The 27,788-nt window shown below is 52.3% G+C and overlaps 1 protein-coding gene across 1 annotated transcript; it reads right to left on the bottom strand.

Moving 5' to 3' along the window:
* Window positions 1–27,788, bottom strand: FAM3B (FAM3 metabolism regulating signaling molecule B). The gene is made up of 8 exons (XM_054712835.1): window positions 27,737–27,788; window positions 19,767–19,910; window positions 18,537–18,660; window positions 7,550–7,608; window positions 6,687–6,737; window positions 5,707–5,794; window positions 5,359–5,491; window positions 1–103 (listed from the first exon to the last, which is right to left on the bottom strand). The coding sequence occupies exons 1-8, from the start codon at window positions 27,786–27,788 to the stop codon at window positions 14–16; spliced, it is 741 nt and encodes a 246-aa protein (XP_054568810.1). The 3' UTR covers window positions 1–13.

The raw sequence follows: 27,788 nt of genomic DNA, 5'->3' as shown, positions 1-27,788 counted from the left end.
AGTCTGCACAAGGTTAGCTTGACTCCTTCGGTACACAGCCTTCTATCTGTACTTCTGCAGGCCAGCCCGAGCCACTGTCCTTTGCATCATCAGAGTGGTTGATCTGTGCAGACGAAAGAAAAGAATTGTGTTTAGTTGCTAATCCACAAGTATTTAATGTGTCCTCTATGAGCAAAGTCCTATAACTGAAAAAGTCCATTCTAGGATTAGTCACTTCCTAGAGTGGATTTTGCCCCAACCCACTCTGGTGTTATTCTTATCACTATTACTATAACATCTGGGTACTTGATTTTTCTCTCAACGTGCTTCCCAATACAATGTGACCCAGGTGTTAATGAAGCTCCAGAACTTTCTGCAGTGATGTAAATGTTCTGTGATCAACACTGTCCAATAGAGTCTCCACTAGCCATGCTTGGCTATCAAGTACTTGATATGTGCCCAGGGTGAGTGAGGAACCGAATTTTAAGTTCTATTTAATTTTAATAAATGTGATGCAAATTTAATAAATGTAATAAATGTAATAAGTGAAATGCAAATTTGGTTCGCAGCTGCTGTATTGAACAGCATAGCTCTAACATTTAGTTTTCATTTTGGGGGGATAGGACTATATGTTACTACAGAATTCCTAGCTCAGCACATGTGTGTTCCTGTTGATGCGGTGTTAGTCCTTTATGTCTTCTCCTCGAGGCCTAGTGCACAGAATTCATGCATTGGTAGGTCCCTAGAGGCTGCTGGCTGCCGGCTGCCAGCTGGGGCCTCCCTCCCTTCCCCCTGCTGGCCTTGCCCCCTGGTCTAACTCCAGGACAACTCCTGGTCAAGGAGACAATTTGCATACTATGCTTTTATTATATAGGATTCTTCCGCAGATAATGGAGTGCCTTAACTTAATGCTTAAAAGGAAGAATATGTATTCTAAATGTTGGAATTCTAATTATCTATCTTTTTTTTTACTTAACATCTTTGACATATAATTTACATACTATAAAATACACCCCAAGTGTTCGCATGAATGGTTTTTAGTATATTCACAGATATGCAACCATTGTAGGCAATTTTGGAGTATTTTCCTCATTTGAAAAAGGACCCATATGCAGTCATTTCCCGTCCCCCACAGCCCTAGGCGCTCACTAGTCTACTTTCTGTCTCTATGGGTTTTGTGTATTCCAGAAATTTCATATTAATGAAATGAGCAGGATGTGGTCTTTTGTGTTTGGTTTTCTTTGCTTAGCATGTTTTCAAGATCCATCCATGTTGTAGCATGCATCAGTACTTCATTTCTTTACACGGCTGAATAATATTCCAGGTATGGCTATACCCCATTTAAAAAAATGTATTTTTATATATTAATAAGACACGTGGGTTGTTTCTACTTTTTTGTTTTTTACGAATAAGGCTGCTATGCACATTCATGTACAAGCTTTTGTGTGAACATGTTTTCACCCTCTTGGGTATACAGTATATCTAGGAGTGGGATTGTTAGGTCACATGGTAACTATATGCTTAATTTTCTGAGGAACAGCCAGAATATTTCCCAAAGCAGCCGTATTATTAGGTTTCTTTTCTAGAGTGTCTGAAGGTTCTAAATTCTCCACATCCTTGTTAACACTTTTTATGATTTTGTTTTAAAAAAACGCAGCCCTCTTAGTGAGGGTGAGGTGGTATCTCATTGAGGCTTTCGTTTGCATTTTCCTGGTGGCCGAATGCAAGCATCTTCTTGTGTGTTTATTGGCCCATGAAGATAAGTTCATTCAGATCTCTGCCCACTTTAAAATTGGGTTATTTGTCTTTTTATTATTGAGCCATAAGAGTTCTTTTTACATTGTGGGTATAGGTCCTTTATTTGCAATTTTTTTCGTCCTTTTCACTTTTTGTGTGTGTGTGTGGTGTCTGTTGATGCACCAAAGTTTTAATGAAATGCAATTTATTTTGTTGTTGTTGTTATTCATGCTTTTGGTGTTGTAGCTAAGAAACTATTGCCTAATTCAAGGTCATAAAGATTTATGGCTACGTTTTCTTCTACAAGTTTAATGGCTCTAGTTCCTACATTTAGTCATTTGACCCATTTTGACCTAATTTCCACATATGGTGTGAGGTAGGACTCCAGATTCATTTTTTTTTTTTTGCATGGGAGTGTCCAGTTGTCTCATCATCATTCCCCGTGCAGTGGTGTCGGCACCCTTGTCGAAAATCATTGACCAAAACAGTGAGGTTTCATTTCCGGACGCCGGGTTCTATTCCCTGGGTCCGTCTGTGTGCTGTGTGCCAGCACCATGCCGCCTTGATTCCTGCGGCTTTGTAGTGAGTTCTGACATTGGGCAGTGTGAGTCCTCAGCGTAGTTCTTCTTTCTCAGGATTGTTCTGGCTATCTGGATCTCCTGAATTTCCATGTGAATTTCAGGATCCACTTGTCAACTTCTAAGTCGGCTGGGCTCTGAAGGGGGAATGTGAATGTGTCCAGGAAACAGGGCCTCCATTTTCTCAGGAAAATCAGTGCAATGGGTCCACCCTCCTTGTACATCAGAATCCCCCTGCCAGGCCCCACCTCTGGGGTTCCAGTTCAGGAGGCCTGGGCACCGGTGTTGTGTAAGGAGGCTTAGGTGGGGAAGGGCAGGTGGGGCGGGCCAGTTGGAAGGTGCCGGGAAACTTGGAAAGGCCCGATTGCTCTGAGGTACTGGGCCCTCTGTTCAGTTCCTTGCTGAGCCCCACATGTTGCTCTCACTTCATCCTCATTGACTCTCATATGATAGGGGCTGTCCTTACCCCTTCCCCACAGGGAATGGTCCTGAGGCACAGAGAGGTTAAGTAACTTGCCTAAGACCACACAGCTGGTAGATAAAGCCTGGAGGTCCGTAAGATGCCAGGTCGGTACTGATCACGCCAGGGGTGGAGGAGAAGGTGGCCCTGTATCGCTCCACAGAGGCAGCCTGAGGAAGGCCAAGGGCAAGTGGAGCCCATGCCCACATCACAGCTGAGGGATCTCCCAGCTTTCATTTCGTTACACAGATCAGAAAACGCAAGCCCAGAGAGGCGAAGCAGCTTGTTCGGCATCACCTGTGGCCCCCCGCAAACCTGACCCCAAACCTGGACACCAAGCCCCTCCCCCAGCCGCACCTGGCTCCCCTCACCCGCTGCAGGTCCAGGCAGTGGGGCCCGGGGAGAGCCACCACACAGAGCCCAGGCAATGCTCACTCGTTAGGACAAGCCGGTGAGCCTCAAGCACACTGGGTGTCGGGACCCGATCACTAGCAATGCGTGGTCTGGGCAGGGGCCCCGGGTAGACGCTCCTGACGTGTTCTGGAGGACTGGCTGCCCGGGTGAGGAGGGACAGGGAGTTACAGGAGAAAACATGCCCTTTAGGTGCCTGCTAAAATCCCCAGGGATTCTGAGCTTCGGAGGGCGACTGCAGGGCGTCAGGGGGGCTCTAGGGCTCCTCCTGGGCGTCTGTCACGAGTCACCTGTTTGTGTGGCTGCCCTGAGGTCACACCCATCCAACCCCCTTCTCCCCCACCTCGGCGGTCCTGCCAGTAGCGGAGGGGCCCCGCGGCCCATCTGCTTCTGTTTTTTCTAAAAATATTTTCATTGATTTCAGAGAGGAAGGAAGAGGGAGAGGAAGAGACGGAGAGAAGCATCATTAATCGGCTGCCTCCTGCACGCCCCCTATTGGGGATGGAGCCCGCAACCCGGGCATGTGCTCTGACCTGGAATTGAACCCTGACCTCCTGGTTCATAGGTCAATGCTCAACCACGGAGCCACGCCAGCTGGGTCCACCTGCTTCTGTCTTCCTTCCCAGACCCGTCACCATGCAGACAGAGCAAGCAGGGGCCTGGGGCCAGGTGTCCTTGCCTGATGTCAGAAGCAACCTGTGGACACGCAAATCTCTGCCTCTCTCGGAGGTCTCCCCCCTTGGCAGGCAGCCAGCTCCCCGTTTCTGAAGCCCCGGTGTCTTGGCCCCGGTTCCGGAGAGCAGCACCGTCTGAAAGAGGCTGTGCCATCGTCCCCAGAGGCGTCAGCTCATAAATCCCATGACATGTCCCCAGGCCTCAGCTGCGATTTTCACAGGCCGTGGAGTTCATGCATGAGAATGCCATCCGTTTGCTGTTTACTTTTCTTCGATAAATAACAGGACTTCAAGTCAATCATGAACAAGTTACAACGAAAGCTACATTTATCCAGTGTTTGGTGCCTGCCCTTATTTTATTTTATTTTATTTTATTTTATTTTATTTTATTTATTTTATTTTGTTAATCCATTGATTTTTAGAAAGTGAAAAGGAGCGGGAGAGAGAGAGAAACAATGATGTGACAGAGACACATCAATTGGTTGCCTCCAGCATAAGCCCCAACCAGGCTGGGGATCGAGCCTGAAACCGAGGTACTCGAATCGAACCCAGGACCATTCAGTCCAAGGGCAGACACTCTATCCAGTGAGCCAAACCAGCTAGAGCTGGTGCCCAACTGCTTTAAATGCTTCGGCGCACATGCGCGGTGGTCTCTGAGCCCCATTAGCAGTAAGCACTGTCCCTTTCCCCACACGGCGGCAAAGCAGAGAGAGGCCTGTGTTGGCCCCAGCATGATGCAAAATCAGTCTCAACAGCCCACTGGGAATTTCCTACTTTTTTGTTCTGTTAATCCGCACTGGAGGATATTTTTCCATTGGTTTTTAGGGAGAGTGGGAGAGAGGGAAAGACAGAGCGAAACATCGATGTGAGAGAAACACATCCATTGGTTGTCTCCTGCACCTGCCCTGACCAGGGGAGGAGCCTGCAACCAAGGTCCGTGCCCTTGACTGGTATTGAACCCGAGACTCTTTGGTCTGCAGGCCAACGTTCTGTCCACTGAGCCAAACTGGCTAGCGTGAGAATTTCCTACTTTTAAAGAGCTTTAAGAATTGAAACTTCAATGCCGATCTAATGCTGATCTAAGGGGAAAGGGTTCCGTTCTCAGCATGGACGGTTTCACCCATGACACACCCAGCACCTACTGAGCGGAAGGTGGGATTTTCCCAGATGGAGGAACGAGGAACCCGGAGCGGGGAGACGAGCGCTCAGCCCAGGTGCCCACCCCCGCATGGCCCTGGCCCACGCACTCTACGCAGGGATGTAGTTAGAGACCGGGAGTTGTAACCGACTGGCAACCTTTCAAATCACAGATCCTGCTATCCTGACCCCCCGTGGGAAGGGACATGTCAAAACCACTCACCCTGTGGTACGTTGGCATGGTGACAGATGGCCACTAGACTTGGTGTGGTGAGCACACTGTTCGGTGTATAAATGCTACATCCCTGTATTATACACCTGAAACTAATGTAATATCGTATATAACTAACTGTACTTTAAAAAAACAATGACAGACACTCACCTTCTCTCTCTGAAGTCCTGCAGGAAGTTCAAAGCCCTTCGCTGTAAGAAAGACCCAGGTGGACCTGAACCGCATGTTCCTGATTTCTTTGCTTCCAAGAGCTTCTATGGTCTCCTTGGCGTCCTCCTGCAGCCTAGGGGACAGAGGAGAGCGACTGAATGTCTCCCGTGGGGACTCCTGTGTGTCCCACTGTGTTTGTCCCAGCACAGAGGTCTCCAAAGCCACTCATCTCCTGGGCCGGGGCGGGGGATTGGGGCGGGGAGGCGGGTAAGCAGGAGGACAGGGCACTCGTGCTGGCTGCGTGTGTCAGGTTTCTAGTCACGGCTGGGCAATGCCACGCGTGCTCACTGGGTGCTGCCGTCATCGTGGGTCACCATGAAGAGCAGGGACTTCGCAGGTGCGCCCTGAATGAACTGGGTCATGGGTCCGGAGTTATCTGTCGGGTCAACGCAAACCAGTTTTAGGAGCGCCGTTAGCTGAGGCTCTTGCCCTACGTGCTGCCCCTCCCTGCCCTCGGCGTCCGTAGCCACTGCGCATCCTGGTTCCTGGAGCTCCTCTCTGGACCGTGCGTGAGCATCCCAGATCGGAGCGGCTCAGGCGGGATGGCAGGACAGAGACAGGGATGCAGGCCTGGCCTTGCCTGGGGAAGTCTTTGCTAAGGGGGCTGCCTGCGTCTTTCAGGATAAAAGGAAGGCGGACCTCTGACCCTACTCTTGACCCCCGGGGCTCGGTGCTGGTGGTTGTGCGTAAGTTAGCTGCCGAGTAAACATGCACAACTCCCACGAGAGGCACCGGCATGTCTCATGACTCTCCGTCATCTGACAGAGACCTGTTCACAGCCCTCAGGGCTGGCATATGCTGACAGGCACCATGTCCAGGACCCAGTGCCCAGGTGGAGAGACGCTGAAGGAGGTGGGGGTCGCGGGCCCGGGGAAGGAGCATGGCAGGCCCAGTGGGCACCAGGCCCAGGACAGAAATCCTGATGATATTCAGGCTGGATGCTGATTGCGTTCCTTTACATGGATTTGGTTTGAAAATGTCTTTTCCCGTTATCCAATGAGGGAAGGGAGGGAGAAGATTCAGGACAAGTGTGACCAGAGGAAAGGAATTTTCTAGAGAATGCCTTCACACTGAATTATATGAACCCAGAGACTAAGTAAGAGCACTTATGGAGGGACGACTGTTCTAGAATCCTCAGCATGAAGGTCTGGCAGTTTTCTTCGGAGACAACTAAGAATGTTGGGCATTTTGCTTGTGTTTCTTACTGGTAAAATCTTGATTTATGTTTAGAACTCGTTTAAATTTGAACAGGAAAAGAGTTTTCTTACCTCCTTCGTACATATCAAAATACCGCGCTGCTATCGCTTTCCCGGTCACATCTGAAGAGAAAAGGAACAGCTTTTCACAGGAAGCTCGTGGGGACTCAGGGTGCATCCGGGGCACCAGGGTTCTCGGCGTGGCCTGTTCCTTCCCCATCTCTTTCCTGGAGCCCAAAGAGCGGCTGCTGCCTGGCCTGGGTCAGAGACGGGGCTCCTCCGCTGCCCTGGGGCTTCCTTCCAGGCTGGTTCCCAGGAGATTCCATCCTACACTCTCCTGTCGCACCTTCCTCTTCCCACAGAGACCCCAGCGTTGCCGCCTCAGGGCTTTCCGCTGCGAGCTGCAGGCTCCCCTCCCACCATCACGCTGGGCACGTTCTGTCTTGGGTTCCTGCAGCCCCACTGTCACTGGGCCATGTGCTCAGCTGGCTTCCAGGGACACCCCACACCTGCTATCGTCGGGGTCCCCAGTGGCGACTGTCTTTCCCAGGCCCTAGGGGAGGCCAGGATTGGCTTCCCTGAGGCCCTTGTCCCTCAGGAACCGGCGGCTGTGTCACCTTCTGCTGGGCCACCGGGAATCTGAGAGCAAAAGGGAGGCCCAGGTCTGCTCCTCGGGCCTCACCCCGCCTCTGCCAGTCCTCCTCGTTTTGTTTGAAAAATCTGTATTTGGTTTCATTGTGTTTTCTTTGGAACTACAAATAATCTGGAAAGTGAGGCGTTGTAAAAATAGTTAAATACGTAACTTTAAAAATGCATTCAAATGTTAACCTAGACTAGACTGAGTGCAGAAACCATCGAGAACCCAAGGTATCTGGGGGAAAAATCCCATCACAGAGCCTTTAGAAAAGTTTCAAAGAAAATATTTAACAACTTACAATCGACAATGGCAATATTGATTCCTCTCCCAACATTTCCAATCTTTTTTCCTATGAGCCTGAAATGTAAATAAACATTAGTCAAAGGACTCCTTTCTTACCAAGCCAGGGGAGCCCCCCCTCCCCCCACTTCCCCAACCCCATCCTCTGCAAGGTCTTCTCCTGGCAGGCGCTGCCACTCCCATTGTCACCTACCGCTCCCTCCTCGCTGACATGCACTGACAGTCACCCCCACCCTCCTCCACACTCCCCAAGTTCCTATAGGCTCAGTCCCTCAGGGAGCCTGGGAGCTGCACGGAATCTTATAATTTAGACAAATGGCCAAGGAGAGGACAATTTCAGATTTGTTTAGCACAGGCTCTTTACAAATTCTCCCCCCCCTCCCCCACTGAGTCCTCAACCACCTCATGAGCAGTCATTGTTCTGCTTTATCCACATGAAGTAGAAGGGGTGGGCCATAAGAGATGGCTCTAACCCAAGTCTGGTATCAATTTATACATATCCTCCCCCCTTAGTGTGATGACGGAGAGTCTCCTCGACTCTTGTGGTCCTTGTATCTGACCCCCAGTAACCTCCTTCAATAAGCCCCTATATTGCTTCACTTAACGTTTGCTTTTACCTATTTATTTAAAAAATATATTTGTATTGATTTCAGAGAGGAAGGGAGAAGGAAAGAGAGATAGGAACATCAGTGATGAGAGAGAATCATGGATCGGCTGTCTCCTGCACACCCCACACTGGGGATCGTGCCCGCAACATGGGCATGTGCCCTGACCAGGAATGGAACCGTGACTTCCTGGTTCATAGGGTGACACTCAACCACTGAGCCAGGCTGGCTGGGAATCTCTGCTTTCCTGGAGATGGTAGATCTTTGGGATTTCATGCAGGTATGCGCACATCCTCTGTCAAGTTTTAGAATAAATGGTATATTCGTTTCCTACAGCAATGTGGAAGCTGCCATCCTTTTCCATGTTTGGAAGATTCTGCCTTTGACGTGTTTAGCTAAACTCCCGCGGAAGCCTTCTAGGCTAAGTCCTTTTGGGAGGAGTAGCTCTTAGACAGTTTCAGAGAATATTCTGTAAGAATTGGAAAAGACTCAAAAAGAAACTTCCATTTATGATAATAGAAAGTTAGGACATCTGAACTACTCTCCCATTAAGAAAAACAAAACAAAACAAAACAAAAAAATGGGGGGGGGGGGCTTAAAAAAAGACCTGCTTGAATATATTATATAATAAAAATTTCTCTGGCCAAGATTTGGGAGACTGAATTCCAAGGTGCCGAGCCCGGCCTGTAAAGCTACTTACACCCCAGGAGCATTTGCCGATTCCGGAAAAAGTGCCTAAGTAGGCGAGGAGCACTTGTGATAACCACGTGAAGCTTGGGGACAAAGGCTGGGAACCAGGGCCCATCAAAGGAAAGGCCATATTAACCACCCCCCCCGCCTTTCTTATTTGGGTTGGAGTGAAAAAGGGTTCAGTCCTGACAGTGAGCGTGAACCAGGAATAAATCAGAACGTGTATAACTGCAGACCACTAGGTGGCCCAAAACATCTCAATCCTTAACACTTATTCACGTTATTCTATTCCGCTAATGCTTCCAGTCCCGGACAGAAGTAAACAAAAATTCTTAGAAGAAGATATCATCATCTGCTGCCTCAGTTAAAAAGCACCCTCCAACGCTCTGCCTGGCACACTCTCAAATAGGACCTGGCACAGGAGGAGGGCGGCCGTCAGAAACAAGAGCCGGTGGAACCAGCAGAACACAATCTAATCTAATAATAGACAAATATGCAAATTGACCATACCTCCGACACACCCACAAGCCACGCCCACAAGCCACGCCCACCATCCAATCAGAGCGAGTATGCAAATTAACCCAAACCAAGATGGCTACAGCCACAGAGAGCAAGGTTTCCTAGGTAACAGAGGAGGCCAAGCTTTCCGCCTGCCATTTCCAGGCCTAAGCCTCCACTCAAGCTACAAAGTTTCAATTATAGAAGGTAAACAAATTCAAACAAATGGCGGCAGAATGGAGCTTGAGAGAGCAGGCCAGGGTTGCCGCCGGCAACAGGGGAAGCAAAGCTTTCCACACACCCTGGCCGGGCTCACCTGCTTAAGGCAACAAAGTTTCAATTATAACCCCAACACAATGGCTGCAGCCTCGGAGGGAGCCCCAGGCTTGGCTTGGCTCCGCTCCAGGCTACAAAGTTTCAATTGTAGAAGGAAAATAAATTCCAGATACCAGGGGCTCCGCTTGGGTTACCAGGGGGCGTGGCCCGCCTGCAAACCACCACAGGCCCCTCGATCAGGCCACCCCATGGCCCAAGGGAAACCCCACCTGATCCGGGACACCCTTCAGGGCAAACCAGCTGGCCCCCACCCCTGTACCAGGCCTCTATCCTATCTAATAAAAGAGTACTATGCAGATTGATCATCACTGCAACACACAATATAGCTGCCCCCATGTGGTCAAAGATCCTGCCCCCATGTGGACACAAGATGGCCACCACAAGATGGCCAGCAGGAGAGGGCAGTTGGGAGGCACCCGACCTGCAAGGGAGGGCAGTTGTGAGGGATCAGCCCTGCAAGGGAGGGCAGTTGAGAGGGACCAGGCCTGCAAGAAAGGGCAGTTGGAGGTGATCAACCCTCCAGGAGAGGGCAGTTAGGAGTGACCAGGCCGGCAGAGGAGTGAAGTTGGGGGCAAACAGGCTGGCAGGGGAGCTGTTAGGCATCAATCAGGCTGGCAGCGGAGTGGTTAGGGGGTGATCAGGCTGGCAGGCAGAAGCGGTTAGGGCCAATCAGGAAGGCAGGCAGGCAAGCAGTTGGGAGCCAGCAGTCCTGGATTGTGAGAGGGATGTCCGACTGCCCGTTTAGGCCCGATCCCACTGGGATCGGGCCTAAACGGGCAGTCGGACATCCCTCAAGGGGTCTCATATTGGAGAGGGTACAGGCTGGGCTGAGGTTGAACCCCCCTCCGTGCACGAATTTCGTGCACTGGGCCTCTAGTAGATAATAGAGACAGACTCACAGGGCTCCAAATGCCAGGATTATCCAACAGACTTTCAAGTAACTAAACTTAATATGGCCAAGACGATGATTAATAAAGCTGAAAATTTCAGAACTGGAAACTACAAAAAGTGATGTGAAGATTATGAAAAGAACCCAAATGAGGCTTTAAAACGAAAATAACATAATAACTAAAATCAGTAGCTAATGGAAGGGCTTAACAGCAGAAAGAATTAGTAAACCGGAAAGCCGTTCAGAGGAAACCAGCTCTGTTCACATGAATGACAGAAAGAGATACAAAATGGAAAATACAAAATACCATGGGGAGGGGCCGGGGAACTGGGTTCCTCATTATAATAATAAAGTCTAATGTTTCACCAAGTGTCTTAGGAGAGGAAAGAATAAATGGGGCAGAAAATGCAGTGACAGAGAATTTGTTAAATGTGATGAAAGACTAATCCCACCTAATAAAATAGGAATATGCAAATTGACCGCACCTTCGCTATGCCCAAGCCACGCCCACCAGCCCAAGCCACACCCACCAGCCAATCAGGGCGAGTATGCAAATTACCCAACAAAGATGGCGGTTAATTTGCATACGCTGAGGGAGGGAGGAGTGAAGACTGAAGACAACTTAGAAGGAAGAGGGAGGAAAAGTGGAAAGCAAGGTGGCTGCCAGAGGGAAGGGCAGGGCGGAGCAGAGCGGGGCGGAGCCAGGCCGGTGGCAGCGGTGTGCAGGTGCAGGCGCGGCGGCCGTAATGGCGGCAGCAGCGGCAGCGCACGAGGCCGCAGCGGCCACTTGTAGGATTCTTCCTGCAAATGGGCTACTAGTACATATATATTTAAGAAGCTCAGCCCTGGCCAGTGTGGCTCAGTTGGTTGGAGCATCATCTTGTGCACCAAAAGTTTACCAGTTCACCTCCTGGTCAGAGCATGTGCCCAGGTTTCAAGTTCAATCCCAGGTCAGAGTAAGTAGGAGAGGCAACCAATAGACGTTTCTCTCTCACATCGATATTTCTCTCTCTACTTTCCTCTCCCCTTCCTCTCTCTCTAAAAATCAATTAAAAAAATACTAAGAGGTTTTTGTTTTAAAGAAGCTCAATAAACCCAAGTAAGATGAAGCAACAACAATAGACACAGCAGGGTACACGTGGTGAAGACCAAAGATAAGCAAAAATTCTCAGGGGCAATCAGAGAGGGAGAAAAGGCAGTTACTTTCACAATATCAACAATTAAACTGTCAGCTGACTTACTAAGAAAAGCAATGGAAGCCAGGACACCAGGAATTATTTCTGGAATGGGTTGTAAGGAAATAATAAGCAAACATCTACCACCAATAAAGATGAAATAAAGATATTTCAGAGGAACATAAACTGAGATAATTCACCACCAGAAGACCATACACAGCTTTGGTTCTGCATCTTCTGCTGTAATAAACCTTATCCATAAATATTAGCTGTCCTTGAGTCTTACGAGTACTTCTGGAGTATCGCTGAAACTAAGGGTGGTTGTGGGACCCTGTGCCCCCCAAAAAACCCCCACCAATTCCCAACCAAAATACATGCACGTGTGCACCAAGAGACACGAACAGGGCTATTCATAGCACCATTACTTATAACAGCTCCAAACCAGAAATGACCCAAATGCCATTCAACAGAATGGATAAATGAACTGTAGTATATTCATACAATGCAATATTACACAGTAATGCCAATCAATGAATAATAGCTTTACCCAACATCAAGGATAATTCTCACAAATATAATTTTGAGCAAAGAAGTAAGACATAAAAGTCTGTGGTTTATGGTTACATTTATATAAAGTTCAAAATAGCTAAAAATGAAACAATAATATTTTACAGTGTATGCTTAGGCTATAAAACTATCAAGAAAAGCAAGGAAAAAAAAAAAAGAAAGAAAAGCAAGGAAATGGTCACCATAAAAGACAGAGTAGAGGTTACCATGAGCAGTAAGTAAAAGGGGGCTGCACTTGGGAAGGGGTACAGAGGGCTCATGGTATGCTGGTGATAGTCCATTTCTTAGCCTGGATGGTGATCACACAAGTATTCACTTTATCGTAATTTGTTACACAACAACATGTTCACAAAGTAATTAATTGCAGTATTATTTATAATTAGAGGCCTGGTGCATGAAATTCGTGCACTGGAGGGGGTGGGGTCCCGCAGCCAGGCCTATGCCCTTTCGTTGCTCCTTACTGCCCACCTGCGTGCTGCTCCTTAGCACTGCCGTGGAGGCGGGAGAGGCTCCCGTCACCACCACTGTGCTCACCAGCCATGAGTCCGGCTTCTGGCTGAGCGGCGCTCCCTCTGTAGGAGTGCACTGACCAGCAGGGGGCAGCTCCTACATTGAGCGTCTGCCCCCTGGTGGTCAGTGCGCATCATCGTGACTGGTCGTTCTGGTTGTTCCACCAAAATGGTCGCTTAGGCTTTTATTATATAGACTAGAGGCCCAGTGCATGATTGAATCATGCACGTGTAGGGTCCCCTACACGCTTTCGCTTTCGATCACGGGGGAGCTGGGTGCCTGTCCGCTGGTGCACCAGGCCTTTCCGAAGCCTCCGGCGCGGCGAAGGCTTCTGAAAGGCCTGGTGCCTGAGCGGACAGGCACCCAGCTCCCACGCTTTTGATGGTCCGCGGTGGGACGTGAGCTCGCTGCCCCAGATGCCCCTTCTGTGCCGCAGCACAGCCATGGCACAGACGCTGAGCTCGAGCTGCCGCTAGCGATGCGAGCTCAGTGTCCCGCCGGCCCAATCAGCCACCCCAGCCACCCCGAGTCCCACCCCCCCGCGCCTCCTGGCCAATCGTGGGCATAGCGAAGGTACAGTCAATTTGCATATTTGTCTATTATTAGGCAGGATACCAAAAGATTTCAAATACTAAAAGCATCTATCAGTGCAGAACTGATTGAATGAGCTAGGATACATCCATGTGTAGGATATTATGTGCCCATGAAAAGGAATAAGGATGATCTCTGTGGGCTGATATGGGGTGATCTCTATTACACGGTTAAGTGAAAAAGTGCAAAACTGTGTATAGATTTTGCTACCTTTTACATACACACACACACACACACACACACACAAATTCACATGAGTATATATGTATACATATATACACATACATATACAAATTTAAGACACAAACATGGGGATATACTAATTATACAGATACAGTTTGTTTATTTTTCACATAAAATCAAACACTAGAAAGATAAATCAAAATCTAAAAAAAGTAGCCTGGCCATTGTGGTTGAGCATCAACCTATGAACCTGGAGGTCAGGGCACATGCCTGGGTTTCTGGCTTGATCCCCAGTGTGGGGCGTGCAGGAAGCAGCCAATCAATGATCCTCTCTCATCATTGGTGTTTCTATCTCTCTTTCCCTCTCCCTTCCTCTCTGAAATCAATAAAAAAATATTTTTAAAAAATTGCAAAGTAATGGGGATGGGAGCAGTGGGTAATGAGAACCAAGTGGAGGGTACAGGAAAGATGCTTGGAGTATAATTTTTCTACCCTCTGGTGGCTCCAGCTGTGGTTTCTGCTTCAGGTGAGCTGTGACTTATGAATCTGCCTGTCTCTCTAGTTTTCAGGGCGGAGGTTTGCCCAGTGACCACAAGTCTCTTGTATGTATGAATCCTTACCGATAGCAGAACTTGGGTTGTTGTTTTTGTTGCTTTTTAAAATTGTGCTTTCACCCTAACCAGTTTGGCTCAGTGGATAGAGGGTCGGCCTGCGGACTCAAGTGTCCCAGGTTCGATTCCAGTCAAGGGCATGTACCTTGGTTGCAGGCACATCCCCAGTGGGGAGTGTGCAGGAGGCAGCTGATCGATATTTCTCTCTCATTGATGTTTCTAACTCTCTCTCCCTCTCCCTTGCTCTCTGTAAAAAATCAATAAAATATATTTTAAAAAATAAAATAAAATTGTTCTTTCACTATATGGCTACAGTTTCTTTGTCTTGTTAAAGGTCATACATTAACTAAGGTATAGGCATGTTTAAAAATGCCCTTTTAATAAATGAAAAGACAAAACCTAAAGAAAATTTTTACAACACCAAAGGGCTAGCTACCTAAATATATAAAGGATCTTATAAATCAACTAGAGGTCCGGTGCATGAAATTCGTGCATGGGGGGGAGGGGTGTCTCTCAGCCCAACCTGCACCCTCTCCAATCTGGGACCCCTTGGGGGATGTCCAACTGCCTGGTTAGGCTCAATCCATGCGATCGGGCCTAAACAGGCAGTCAGACATCCCTTTCACAATCTAGGACTGCTGGTTCCCAATTACTCGCCTGCCTGCCTTCCTGATTGCCCCTAACCCAGTGATGGTGAACCTATGACACGCATGTCAGCACTGACACGTGTAGCCATTTTTGATGACACGTGGCCGCTGAGGCGGCCGCATGCCAAGGATGAAACATTTGCTGCTCCTGAGGATGAAACATTTGTGAAATAATGTTTTTTCCTCAAAGTGACACACTACCCGAGTTATGCTCAGTTTTTGGCGAAGTTTGACACACCGAGCCCATCACTGCCCTAACCACTCTGCCTGCCAGCCTGATCACCCCCTAACCACTCCCCTGCCAGCCTGATAGATGCCTAACTGCCCTCCCCTGACACCCTGGTCACCCCCAAATGTCCTCCCTTGCATATTCCCTCTTTATTAGATAGGGTTTTTTCTTTAGCATATTGGACAGTCCTAACTGGTTTGGCTCAGTGGATGAAGCATTGGCCTGCAGAATCAAGGGTCCGAGATTCAATTCTGATCAAGGGCATGTACCTTGGTTGGGAGCACATATCCAGTGGGGAGTGTGCAGGAGGCAGCTGATCGATGTTTCTCTCTCATTGGTGTTTCTAAATCTCTATCCCTCTCCCTTCCTCTCTGTAAAAAATCAATAAAATATATATTATAAAAAAAGAAACATTTAAGATTCCTCCATATCTGCCTGGCTGGTGTGACTCAATGGTTGAGACCCCAGGCTGCCACCTCTGGAAGGGGTTCGGGCCCTGGCCAGGCTGAGACCCCAGACCAGGCTGCCACCTCAGCCTGGCTGGGGATAGCCTGGTGGGGGTGCGTGGCTCCAGCCCAGGCTGCCTTCGCTGGCCTGAAAATCGTGCATTGGGGGTGCACTGCCCTGCCGGCCTGAGATGGGGGTGGGGCGCTGCCGGCCGGAGACTCCGGCCCCAAGCCGCCTCCGCTTTGCCTCTGATCACACGGCTAGGGGGCTCAGGGCTAAGAGGACTGGGTGCCGCCATTTTGTCGCAGAGTGATGGTTAATTTGCATATTACTCTTTTATTAAATAGGATAAAAATGGCCAATGGCAGAAATAAAAATGGGTAAGAGATATGAAAAGATAGTTCATAAAAAAATAAATATAAAGACGTAGCATCAAGAGATCCTCAATTCACTCATGGAAAGAGCAATAACAAAGTAAAAATCTGACCCAAAACCCGAGTTACGTCTTACACAATGGCAACCGTCAAAGTATTTGCCCACATGTTGTGTTTGGACAGACGGCAGGCAAACAGTCACGCTCGTCATGGCTGATCTGAGTCCTCTGAGAAGCAGAGAGCAGAACAGGACTAAATGCACAAGAGCCTTCCTTAGGGGAAAGGCCTCTGAGGGGAGATGGGGAGGGGCCAGGGAACTGGGGAGAGCTGGTCAGACCACATTGCAAGTCCGACCCGAAGTGAAGGAAAGAGGGAAGCAGCTTGGGTGGACCAGGCTGCCCTGCAGTCTTCCGAGGGCTCAGCAAAGCCAGGGCCCTCTGGAGCCTGTCTCCCAGGAATGGGCCCACCTGGGACCCCCAGTGCCGGCAGACTCCCTCCTTCATCAAACCCTACCCAGGCTCCCCAGAGCTCTTTTTCAACGAGGCCTAACTTTCGGACTATCGCATTTATCTCTGCATTGTCCAGCTTTAGCAAGAATTCTGCTAAGTCAGGTTAACTAGAACCCCCCTGCCTTTGATTTCTGATCATCTTCCCTATTGATTGGGTTCCTCATCCTCCACTCCCCACCTCCCCTGGTTTCTGATCTCCCCAGCCCACCTTCAGCAAGGAACCTGTTAGATTAGTTTAGCCACAATCCCCTTGATCCCAGATTCTTCTTTCCTCTTAGTGATTCCTATCCACTGACCTCACCCTGCTCCTTGGCAATGATTCCCACTTACTATGTTCAATCTCTCTCTCCCACTGCAAGACCCCGCTGCAGAGGTCCCTATAGTGGGTGCCATGGCCCACCTTGAATAAAGTTGGCCCACCTTGAATAAAGTCTGCCCTAGCATCATCAATAAGTGTCATGAATACTTTTTACATTATATTTTATTTAAATACTAGAGGATTGGTGCACGGGATTCATGCACTGGTGGGGGGTGTGGCCTGCGAGGATCGGCTGCTGTGGGCGCTGCTCATGCTGGTCAACCGAGCGGCATTCCCACTGTGGGAGCGCACTGACCACAAGGGGGCAGCTCCTGCGTTGAGCGTCTGCCCCCTGGTGGTCAGTCCGCGTCATAGCAACTGGTCGACCGGTCGTTCTGGTCGTTTTGCCATTGGGTCGCTGGGCTTTTATTATATAGGATGTTTTTATTAATTTCAGAGAGAGGAAGGGAGAGGAGAGAGAGAGAGAAACAACAATGATGAGAGAGAATCATCGATTGCCTGCCTCCTGCACACCACCCACTGGGGACCGAGCCGTCAACCTGGGCATGTGCCCTGACTGGGCAATGAACTGCAATGCTTAATCACCAGAGCAGCCCATGAAAGCATGGCCTCAAGCAAACATACTATAAATTTCAGAATGCAGCCTGTGGGTCAATGAACCCCCTGCCACTGGAGACCTGAGAAGTGCATTCCCACGGTTGCTGGTGGGAGGGTAACTATGGCTCCAGGCAATGACCTCAAAATTCAAAGTAGAGATCATTTCTAATTTAGAAATGTATACTCAGCCAAACTATCACTTCCTTGTGCGGGGGAATGACTATATTTTAAACACGAAGAATCTTTAAGAATTTTACCTCTCCTTCTACCCTTTTCTCAGGATGCTAATAGAGGATGTGCTCCAGCAAAACAAGGGAGGAAACTGAGAAAGTGAGGTTTGCATCCTGGAAATAGGGGCTGCAACTCCAGAGAGGGAGGCAAAGAGCACCCCAGGATGATGGTAGAGAGGGATGCCTGGTGCCAGGTGCCAGCGGCGCCAGCCTCGAGAGCAGCCTGGCCTCCTGCAGGGTAAGAGAGATCGCCCCATATCAGTGCACCAGTACGAACAGAGTCCTTTTCAAAAGGGGGAATTTGGACCCAGATACACACACAGAGGGAGACGATGCAGACACGGGAAAAGACCACCACGTACAGCCCAGGGCAGGGGCCTGGAGCAGGGGCGCCCTGGGCCTCACAAGGAGCCAGCCCTGCCCACTCCTCCATCTTGGACTCCAGCCTGCAGACCAGGAGAGAACACATTCCTGTAGTTTGGGCCTGGCCTGTGCTCTTTGTGGCGGCCGCCCCGCCCCAGGGGCGAGTGCACGGGGCTAGGACGGCTCCAAGCCCAGCGTTTCCTTAGGCTCTCTGCGGGCAAGGCGGTCACACAGACCTGCAACGGGGAGGTGTGGGCTGGAAAGGGAGGCCACACCTGCTTTAATCTGTGAGGATCATATAACCAAATGGAAGAAAACCTGCGTTCCGTTCCCATGACTTTGAAGGGCCGTGACACGTATTCAAAGAAGGCTACGGAGTATGAACGAAGGCTTGTTTGACCTGCTGCCAAATGAGAGTTCAACACGGGGACACAGCCTCAATCCACATCCTCCCGGGGAGCACAGCTGGCATTCTCAGCTCCCCCGGTGCTCCCCGCCTTTGCCCAGGGTCAAGGACGTGCCCTTCCCTGCTGGGGGCAGACCGGCTGCCTGGTCAGCCTCAGAGAAGGGAAGGGACCAGGTGGCTATGTTGTCCTTCCTCACGCTGCTACTTACAGCTCGTCCTCAAAGCAGATTTTGGCGTAGCTGTCCGTGCCCCTGCCGCTGAGCAACCGGTAAGCGTAGGTGTTCGGGGGGCAGGGGGCCCTGAGGTCGCATTTTTGCCTCTTGGGGGCTGGGGCTGTAATGAACAAGAACATAACAGGTCGCGCGAGGATTTACCGGAGGAGCCCACCGCGTGGCCATGAACACAGCTGCTCTGCGCCAGGACATCACACCTCCATGGCCAAGGTCGTGGGCAGAAACAGGAGTGGGGAAGGGTCACCAATAGGAATGGTGGCCACCAATAGGAGCTTCAGAGATTCCCTGAAGCACACGACGTCAATTTAATTTGCTTTTGTCTTAAAATCACAAATATACAAAAGGGAGGGGATTTTTGCAGGCGTCACAAGTTTCAGAGTTGGGAATCACAGCCCATGGCTGGCCATCCAGCTGACATCCTTGGCATGGGATGGAGGGAGATAGAAACCATGGCAACGAGCCCCTGAAACGCCTGGCATCCGAGGCAGCTCCTAGGGGGAAGCTGTGTCCAGGACAGACTTCTGATTTTGTGGGGAAATAGGGAAAACGAGAGAGCGAGCCCTCTGAGGGCGTCTCCCGTGCTCTGTTCAATCCATGAATTTCGTGGAGCTGGGCCCCACCCCAGGCTGTACGCAGTCAGCCTACTGATTCCGGTCAAGTTCACTGTGAAAACCTTATCAAATACAAATAACCCTGTCACAGTCGAGTCCTAGAAAGTGTTTTTGTTTTTTTAGCCATAAAAGGTAATTCAATCTGAGAAGGAATGGCTTTTATAAAAATAGTTTATCATTACTCAGTGCTCTATATTTGTGCAAATTGATTCTGAATAATGTGCTCGGGTGTTGAAAGTATACCAGCATATCTATTCACAAATCTTGAGAAGGAGGACAGGTTATTACTTAGTCGTGTCCACCCATCACCAAATGTCATTTCTAATGGCTGTTTGGTCATTTCACCTCATTCCCGATTTGAGTTGTATTCCAAACACATTTTCACTTAACGCAGCTGCACGTCAAGTTTTCCTGTTTGTCTCCCTCACAGCGTGAGTGGCCTTGGAGCCTCTCACGGGGGGTTGGAAAAGAGCAGAAACGGAAGGAGATGTTACCTCCTCCCCCTCGTCATCGTCACCAACGTACAATGGCCCGAACCCACGGGCACCCCTGAGCCGGGCCGCAGCTACTAGTGGGCTGTGACCCAGGCACTGACCTTTGAGGATGGGCCTCTCCCCGATGCTCCGGATGCTGTAGATGGCACTGGACAGGGGCGCGTCTGGGATGAGCTCTGCCAGCAGGTACCCGGAGTACCAGGCGCACACGGAGGCGAAGATGAAGAGCACGGCTCTCAGGGTGCCTGCGGACAGACATGCAGGGTGTGGGTGCTCAGGACAGCGGCCGCCCGTTCTCCTAGCCCCCCGTTCTCCTAGACCCCCGTTCTCCCAGCCCCCCGTTCTCCTAGCCCCCCACGAGTGTCAGCAGGGTGCTCCTGGGAGGTGGGGGCAGACGAGGGCCCAGGGCTGCTTTAACGAGCCAACACGCCGTGATGACTTAGTAGGCTTTGTGGGGGCAGGCATTTGAGGTAGACAGAAACAGACAACACGGACAAGATATGAATGCTTTCAAGGCCATGCATTTTTTAAAAAACATATTTTATTGATTTTTTACAGAGAGGAAGGGAGAGGGATAGAGAGCTAGAAACATCAATGAGAGAGAAACATCGATCAGCTGCCTCCTGCACCCCCCCACCCCCACTGGGGATGTGCCCGCATCCAAGGTACATGCCCTTGACCGGAATCGAACCTGGGACCCTTCAGTCCGAAGGCCGACTCTCTATCCACTGAGCCAAACCGGTTTTGGCTCAAGGCCATGCTTTTACGTTCACTGCTGGTTTGGGTCTAAGAACTTCCCCAAAGGCTAACGTCATCGATTTCTCAAGTGGCCTGGGGAGCCATCCCGCCTGACGTGGGCCCCGTCTTGCCCGGCTCAGTGGACGGATCGGGGCAGGCGTCAGCTCTCAGGGGCTGGCCCTCCATTCCACATGTACTGTCCCGCCTGCATTCCACCGGCCAGCTCTGCCAGTCGTTCCGGCGAATGACGGAGCCTAGATGAGTTGTGGGAACTCCCCAGGTCACAGGTGCGGGCGGCCCCCAGGCTCGTGGCTGGCGGCTGAAGAGAGGGTGGCTGGTAGGGGCTGCGCTAACTGCTGGTGGTCAGTGTCAGAGCTGCACTGAATTGTGGGACACCCGGTTGCTGTTAGGGGGCTGGTGTCTCCCCACCCAGCACCCTGAGCAGTTGTCCCAGCCCCCCTTTTCCAAGTTCACAGCCATTGACAGAAGCAGGCCTCCAACCCGCCAGCACATCACCCCAGGCTCCCTCCTCTCCAGGCGGCGATGACACGCAAACCTGCGTCTGTCACTCTGCCCGAGCTCAGCCCCTGGACCTCAGCTCCACCGTTTCCTGCGCCTGCGGGTCTCCCCTTCCTGTGAGCGCGGCGGTGGTCCCCCGCTGCTGCGTTTGATTGAGTCTGTAGGCGCTCGTGGGCTCACTAGCTCAGGCAGCGAAGCTCGTGGAACTGGACGCTTCTCCTTCCCCTCGACGATTCGGTCTTTTTCCAAGTGCACATTTCAGCATCAATACTTTTCTCTCTTTTCCAAACCACGCAGCCCCCAAGATTGTGAGAACGTTATGCAGGGAGGGTCTCCTGCTGCGAACTCCCTGGACCGTGTGGCCACTGCCGTTTCTAGGGCTTCGGGGCATCTCGCCGCTGGAAAAAGCAGCCACAGAGAGCACAGGAGAGCCCTGGGGATGGCGGTCCCTTCCTGGAATCCTGTGGGCTCGGTGGCAGGCGCGGCGGCCTGCTGCGGCCGTGTGTGGCCCTCTCCTGCTGCACAGCTTTGTCGGCCTCTGTCCTCTGCTTCAGGACGCTCTTCCGCTCAGATCCCAACCCATCGACCCGCCTCCCGCTCCTCCTCTTCCAGGCTCTCCCAACCTGCCATGAGCCCCCACTCTGGGGCAGCCCTGTGGCCTGCCCGGGCACCCTCATGGCAGCCACTCGCGCACCTTGTGGCTGTGGCACTCCAAGGGCCCCTTCCCTCCAGGACTGTGCCCACACGTGACTGCTGGAGTCCCGGAGTCAGCCTCAACGGTTAGGTTCAGCGGAAACAGCCGCTGAGGAAGTCACGGCTGGACCACTTCGTCCAGGTGTCATATCTGAAGAAGGCGATTGGCCAGCCACAGGCCAGTCAGAGGTCGCACGAGGTCTTCGAGCAAAGAGCTGCTGTTTGGCTTGGAGAGGCTGAAAGGGAACTTGATGCCACCTCTCGGATGTGCAAAGAACAGCCGCACGGAAGGAAGACACAGCTCTGTCACCGGCTGAACAAGGACAGTAGATGCAAGTGACAGGGAGCAAAGGAAGAATGAAGAAAAAGCCCGCAGGCCTCACCAGAGGAACTTAAAAGCAGGGCTGGCCGCCTGCAAGGTGGTGAGCTCCCCTCCCTGCACACTTCCCGGGGCTCCTAGGAAGGCTGTGGGTGTCTGTGGGCTGGGGGAGGGGTGCCAGGATGACCTCAGGGCTGGGACAGCCTGGTTTCCTGTGGTGGCTGGGGGAAGCCAAGACCTAGAGCCAGAGCCACCCCATGTGGGAGGGCAGGTCCCGCAGTGAGGATGGGGCACTGGCTGGTGGTGAGCCGTCTGTAACCCTGGCACGAGTCTAACACAGTCACGGGAGCACCCAGGACGCCAAATGGAGGCAGGCGTAGGAGCCAGGAGGTGAGGACAAGAGGCACCTGGAGAGCCATGGACCAGGCTGCCTGTGGCCCAGCCTGCCCGGGGCCCAGCCTGCCCGGGGCCCAGCCTGCCCGGGGCCCAGCCTGCCCGGGGCCCAGCCAGCCCGGGGCCCAGCCTGCCCGGGGCCCAGCCTGCCCGGGGCCCAGCCTGCCCGGGGCCCAGCCTGCCCGGGCCCAGCCTGTCCATGGGCCGGACAGTTGCACCAGGAGCTCAGTCCCTGCAGGTGATCGCAGAGCAGGCGGGACACTGGTCAGCAGTAGCCCCTGGGCCGGCTCAGGTAAGGCTTGGTCTTGGGAAAGGTGGAAGCCCAGGGAGTCGGCGAAGGGGGGTTCTGGTCCCAGTGGGCCTGCCCTGGTGGGAGTGGTCCAGCCGCTGCAGAGACAGGGCAGGGGGAGGAAGTAGACAAAGTCCAGGAACCTTCGGTGATTCCGTGACTAGGATCCAGCCTTTGCCGTAGGTAATAAAGTCATCACCGGCTATCAGACGTGTCCTCCCACGTGCTTCCACCTCAGAGCAAAGGCCAGTCCTGAGCGCAGGCAGGAAGTCGGGGAACTTCCTCCTTGAGACCCTCGATTAGTATGTGCGCCTGTGTGCATGCCTGCGTGTGCATACGTGTGTGCGCATATGCCTGTGTGCGCGTCCCACCCTCATCCACCTGCAGGTTCCCAGGGGTCTCAGGCTGGCCCTGGACACTAGGCTGGGGAAGAAAGCAATCCTCAAACCGACTCCAGGTGGGGGGACCTCAGGCCGCCGCACCCCTCCAGTCCCAGGGCCCGATGAGAGCCCCTCTGAAACCACCGCCCCTGGGATTCCTTCAACCGAGCACACACGTGGGGCCAGGAAGCTGTCACCCGCAGTGCGGCCAGCACAAGCCACATGCCCTCACCCTGGAGGTGGCCCCACCTACACCTCTTGTCCTTGAGGGGCCGGGAGGGCTGAGGGGCGGATGGACCGTGCTTGGGACTCGGCTGCTTTGTGGCTCCGGGCTCTGCTGTCGCCGCTGTCCTAAGGGCTGAGGAACGCCGCACGGGAACAACCGCAGATGCGCAAGGCCACCGCCTGCAAAGGCACACACGCTGGCCCTAATCCCGAGGAGCTGGGAGGGTGTGAGTCCCAGGTGAAGGGCGCTGGCGTGGACTCCATCCATTGACCCTGCCGGTCCCGCCCGTGAGCTGTGTCCCAGGCCAGACCTGGCGCTGGACTGGATCCACCGAAACGCTGCTCCCAGGAACTTTGCCAAAAGTTCGCTCACGAACTCAGCGGCGACAGGGCTCTGAGTTTCTGCAGGTGACTCCCCCCGCCCCGCCCCCACCCCAGACAAACACACCGACACCGGGAGTTGCAGCAAAGCTTGCTGTGCAAGGACCTCACAGCTCAGAGTGAATCAGGAGGCGGCGGGGTGGGGGGGTGGGGTGGGGGCAAAAAAGTTGTGGGTGGGAAAGGCCATGGACCATATTCAGCATTTCCCCCTAACTAAGCAGCAAAACCATGTTCTAAGTATGTGACAGAGAGAGAATGAAAAATTCTTCCAAGATCGCACTACTGAAATTCAGCGCCCCGAGGGAGGTGTTTTCTTCCCCCCAAAAGATACATATCTCCACCTGTTTATCCTACAACCCAACAACCTACAACCGTTCTTAAATACATGGCTTTGTAGAAAACAGGACTGGGGAAGGGGGTGCCTCACAGAGGCCGAGGGAACTTTCCATTCTTTCCACTCCTGCACAGATATGCTGCCTGCTTCAGGCAGAATCCGGACTCCTTGGCAATAGAGAGAGAACAGCACAAGCAGGTACAGGCCGTGTGCGAGGGGCCCCGCGGGCGGTTCCCACCGCCCCCAGGCGGGCTCGGGCAGAGGGCAGAGGCCACGTCAGAAAGACAGGCTTTCAGGGAGAAAATGACCGCGGGAATAATTGCTTTTTTCCTTTCTTCTTCCTACTTCTTCCCAAACATCCCACCGCCTCAGGTAGCTGGATAAATGCAAAAATAAAACCAGCCTCTAAAGAGCTGCTGCCGGCAGTTAGAACCAGGGAGAGTGGGCGCTCCCTGCTCACCGGACCCCACTTCTCACCCACCTCGCCGTCCCCTCATCGGACGCGTGGCTGAAGACTCCTGGCTCAGCGGAGGAGCCCAAGGTGAGTGCCTCTGACCTCCAGCTGGCAGCCCCCTGCTGGCCCGGGGGTGGGGGCACCCCTCAGGCACCTGCTCTCCCCCGGAAGGACCCCCACCCCAGCTCCTCGGGTCCCGCTCTGCCCACGCTCCCCCAAACCTACTTTCCAGCCCAAACATCACCCTCACTGGTCCCCCTGCCAGGAATCCCGGTGGGGCCAGTGGGGCCAGGCAGGGGGAGCCCAGGAAAAGCCTCAGGGCTGCCTGCTCCGAACCCCAGCCTATTCCCTCTGGGGCACTCACTCCCGCATTCCGGTCCCAGGTCAGAGAGCGGAAGGACGGCCCCACCCTCTGGCTCCGCGGGGCGGGCCGGGCCCCGGGACTGCGAGGGGCCCTTCTTCCCGCGCCAGTGGCCCGTTCCTCCTCTGGCGGCGGGATGGCACTCACCGGCAGCCTTCAGGTTCATCTTCCAGGTGCTGCTCCTACCCTCCTGGCCTCAGGCGGCTGCCGGGTGACTGGGGACTTGCCACACGCCAGCCAGCGCCAGGGCCAGGGCCAGGGCGGAGGACCAGGCAGCACGCCCTGGGACAGGTGGCGGGGAGGGCGGGCAAAAGCAGACACCGGGCCAGGCAGGTGCGGACCAGGGAAGTGCCGGGTGCCTGGCAGGTGCGCTGGGTAGAGCCAACCAGCAGCCTCTGAGGACCCTGCTCTCTGCCCAGCACCTGGGGGCCGGAGGGAATGAGCAGGTTTGTTCTGGAGGGAGGACTCTGTTCCCCTAATTAATCCAGCCCCCGATTTAATGTCTCACGGGGGAAATGGCTGCAAAGGTGAGCATGTGAGCCTTTTAAACCCCAAGACGGAGCTCCATGAGTATGTGGAGCGGGTGGGGGGCTGAGTGAGGAGGGGGTGATTAGAAAGTAGGGGGCCAGGACAATGCCCCAGGCCCCACGGTCAGTGCCAGGTCTGCAGGTCCTCTTGTTCATACAGAGCCCGGGGGGGGGGGAACAGGGGGGCAGGCAGGTGTTTGAAGAAAGCATTCCTTTTCTTCATAGTTTGAGAAGGGTGGGTGTTAATTCTGCTTTGACTTTTTGGTAAAAGTCACCTGTGAAGCCATCTGGTCCAGGGCTTTGTTTGTTGGTAGATTTTGTTGTTGTTACTCCTCATCCAAGGATATTTCTCCATTGGTTTTTAGTGAGAGGGAGAGGGAGAGGGAGAGGGAGAGGGAGAGGGAGAAGGAGAGGGAGAGGGAGAGGGGAAGAGGGGGGGGAGAGGAGGGGGAGAGGGAGAGGGAGAGGGAGGGGGGAAGAGGGGGGGGGGAGAGGAGGGGGAGATGGGAAGAGGGGGGGGAGAGGAGGGGGAGATGGGGAGAGGGAGAGACACACATTAATTTGGTTGCCCTGACCAGGGCCAGGGATTGAGTTTGTAACTGAGGTACATGCCCTTGACTGGAGTCAAAACTGGGACCCTTCAGTCTGAAGGCCGATCGATGCTCTGTCCACTGAGCCAAACCAGCTAGGGCTGTTGGTAGATTTTTTTTTATTACTGCCTTAATTTCATTTGTTAGTAATCAGTCTGATCAGATTTTCTGTTTCTTCCTGGTTCAGTCCCAGAAGGTTGTATGTTTCTAGAGATTTATCCACTTCTTCCAGGTTGTCCAATTTGTTGGCATATAATCATCCATAGTATTCTTCAATGATCATGTGTATTACTGTGTTGTTGGTTGAAATCTTTCCTCTTTCTGATTTAATTTATTTGTGCTCTCTTTTTATTGTGATGAGTCTGGCTAGAGATTTGTCAATTTTATTTATTCTTTCAAAGAACTAGCTCTTAGTTTCATTGATCTTTTCTATTGCTTTTTAATTCTGTTTCATTTATTTCCACTCTGATCTTTGTTATTTCTTTCCTTCTGCTTATTTTAGGTTTGGTTTGCTCTATTTCTAGTTCCTTTAGGTGTCAAGTTAGGTAGTTTACTTGAAGTTTTCTTGTTTCTGAAGGTAGGCATGTAGAACTATGAACGTCCCTCTTAGAACTGCTTTTGCTGCATTCCATACATTTTGGAAAGCTGTATTTTCATTTGTCTCAAGGGACTTTTGATCTTTTGTTTGATTTCTTCTTTGACCCATGGATTGTTTAGTAGCATGTTTAGTGTCCATGTAGATGAAGTTCAAGAACCAACAAAAGTGACCTATGGCAACAGAGGATAGAACGGGGGTGGGGGTGGGGAGCTCTTCAGAGAAGGAGAAGGGAGACTTCCTGGTGAGATGAAAAGTTCCGTGTCTGTCTCTACCGGGCAGTGAGGACACAAGAACCCTATGCAAAACAGTGCAGAGCAATCTTCATTTAGGAACTGTGCACTTTGCTGCATATAAATTATACTTCATTAAAGAATGTTATAAAAAAAAGAGAGAGAAATCAATAAATCCATTGAAATGATAGAGCGGAACAGGTGTGTGGAGCTTCGGAAGCCTCGGGCCCTGGAAGCACATTTAGAGCTCAGCCTGGCCGGTGCGGCACCGGAAAGCTGCCCGCCAGGTGCCATTCCTGGCCGGGGGCGGCTGGGAGCTCTGAGGGCGGCGCATTCTACCAGCTGTCCCAGCATTCTTCAGCGGCATTGGAGGGAACAACCTGTGGTCCCATCTCACATGGAGGGACTGCCCCAATAGCTCTATCCTGCCCTTCCTTCAAGGTCCCCCCCCCCCAAGCCTCCCCTCCTCTCTGCCACCCTCTCCCCCTGGGCCCACAGGCCTCTGGTCATCCCAAACTCTCCAGCAGCCTGTCCGCCCCGGGAGGGTGGGCTCCAGAGCCCTGGCAGGGGGCGATGCGGGTCATAGCTGAGTAGGTCCGTCAACCCGCACACACACACACTGAGGCCTAGAGGGATTTTTGTTTGTTTTTTACTGTTTTGTAGCTTCTGTGCACTCACGTCTCCATTTCTTTCCTTAGTTTCACCTCCTGAACCGAACATACTTACGTTCTCATTTTAAAGGTCAAGATTATCAGACTTAAATTTTTTATTTCTTTCATAACTTCGCCCAGGACTTTGCACTCGGTGACCATTCAATTTAGACCACAGCCGGCAGTTCTCACGGTGTGGTCTGGGGGCCCTGGGAGCCCGGGGACCCTTCAGGGAGCCGGCCAGGCCCTTCCAGCCCCGGGTCTCCGCCTGCGGGGCGGCCCTGCGTCCCCACGGCCCCCGCCCGGCCCCACATACAGCTCTGACCCTGACCCTGACCCTGACCCCACCCGACCCAGACCTCCACCGCCGCCCCGCGCACAGCGGCTCACCCAGCCTCCGCCTGCGGTCTCTGCGCGCCAGGAGCCTCCGCGCCCGCGCCAT

The sequence above is a fragment of the Eptesicus fuscus genome, chromosome 3 (assembly GCF_027574615.1).
Source record: "Eptesicus fuscus isolate TK198812 chromosome 3, DD_ASM_mEF_20220401, whole genome shotgun sequence".
Taxonomy (NCBI): domain Eukaryota; kingdom Metazoa; phylum Chordata; class Mammalia; order Chiroptera; family Vespertilionidae; genus Eptesicus; species Eptesicus fuscus.
The sequence above is the reverse complement of the archived record's forward strand: the minus strand, read 5'-3'. Positions and strand labels throughout refer to the sequence as shown.

Excerpts from the sequence above, each read along its gene's own strand:
- FAM3B (XM_054712835.1), bottom strand. The coding sequence starts at position 27,788 with ATGGCGCGGGCGCGGAGGCTCCTGGCGCGCAGAGACCGCAGGCGGAGG. Across the intron at positions 19,911-27,736 it reads AGACCGCAGGCGGAGGCTGG|GCACCCTGAGAGCCGTGCTC; the intron begins GTGAGCCGCTGT and ends GTCTGTCCGCAG. Across the intron at positions 5,492-5,706 it reads CACGATGACGGCAGCACCCA|GCTGCAGGAGGACGCCAAGG; the intron begins GTGAGCACGCGT and ends TCTGTCCCCTAG.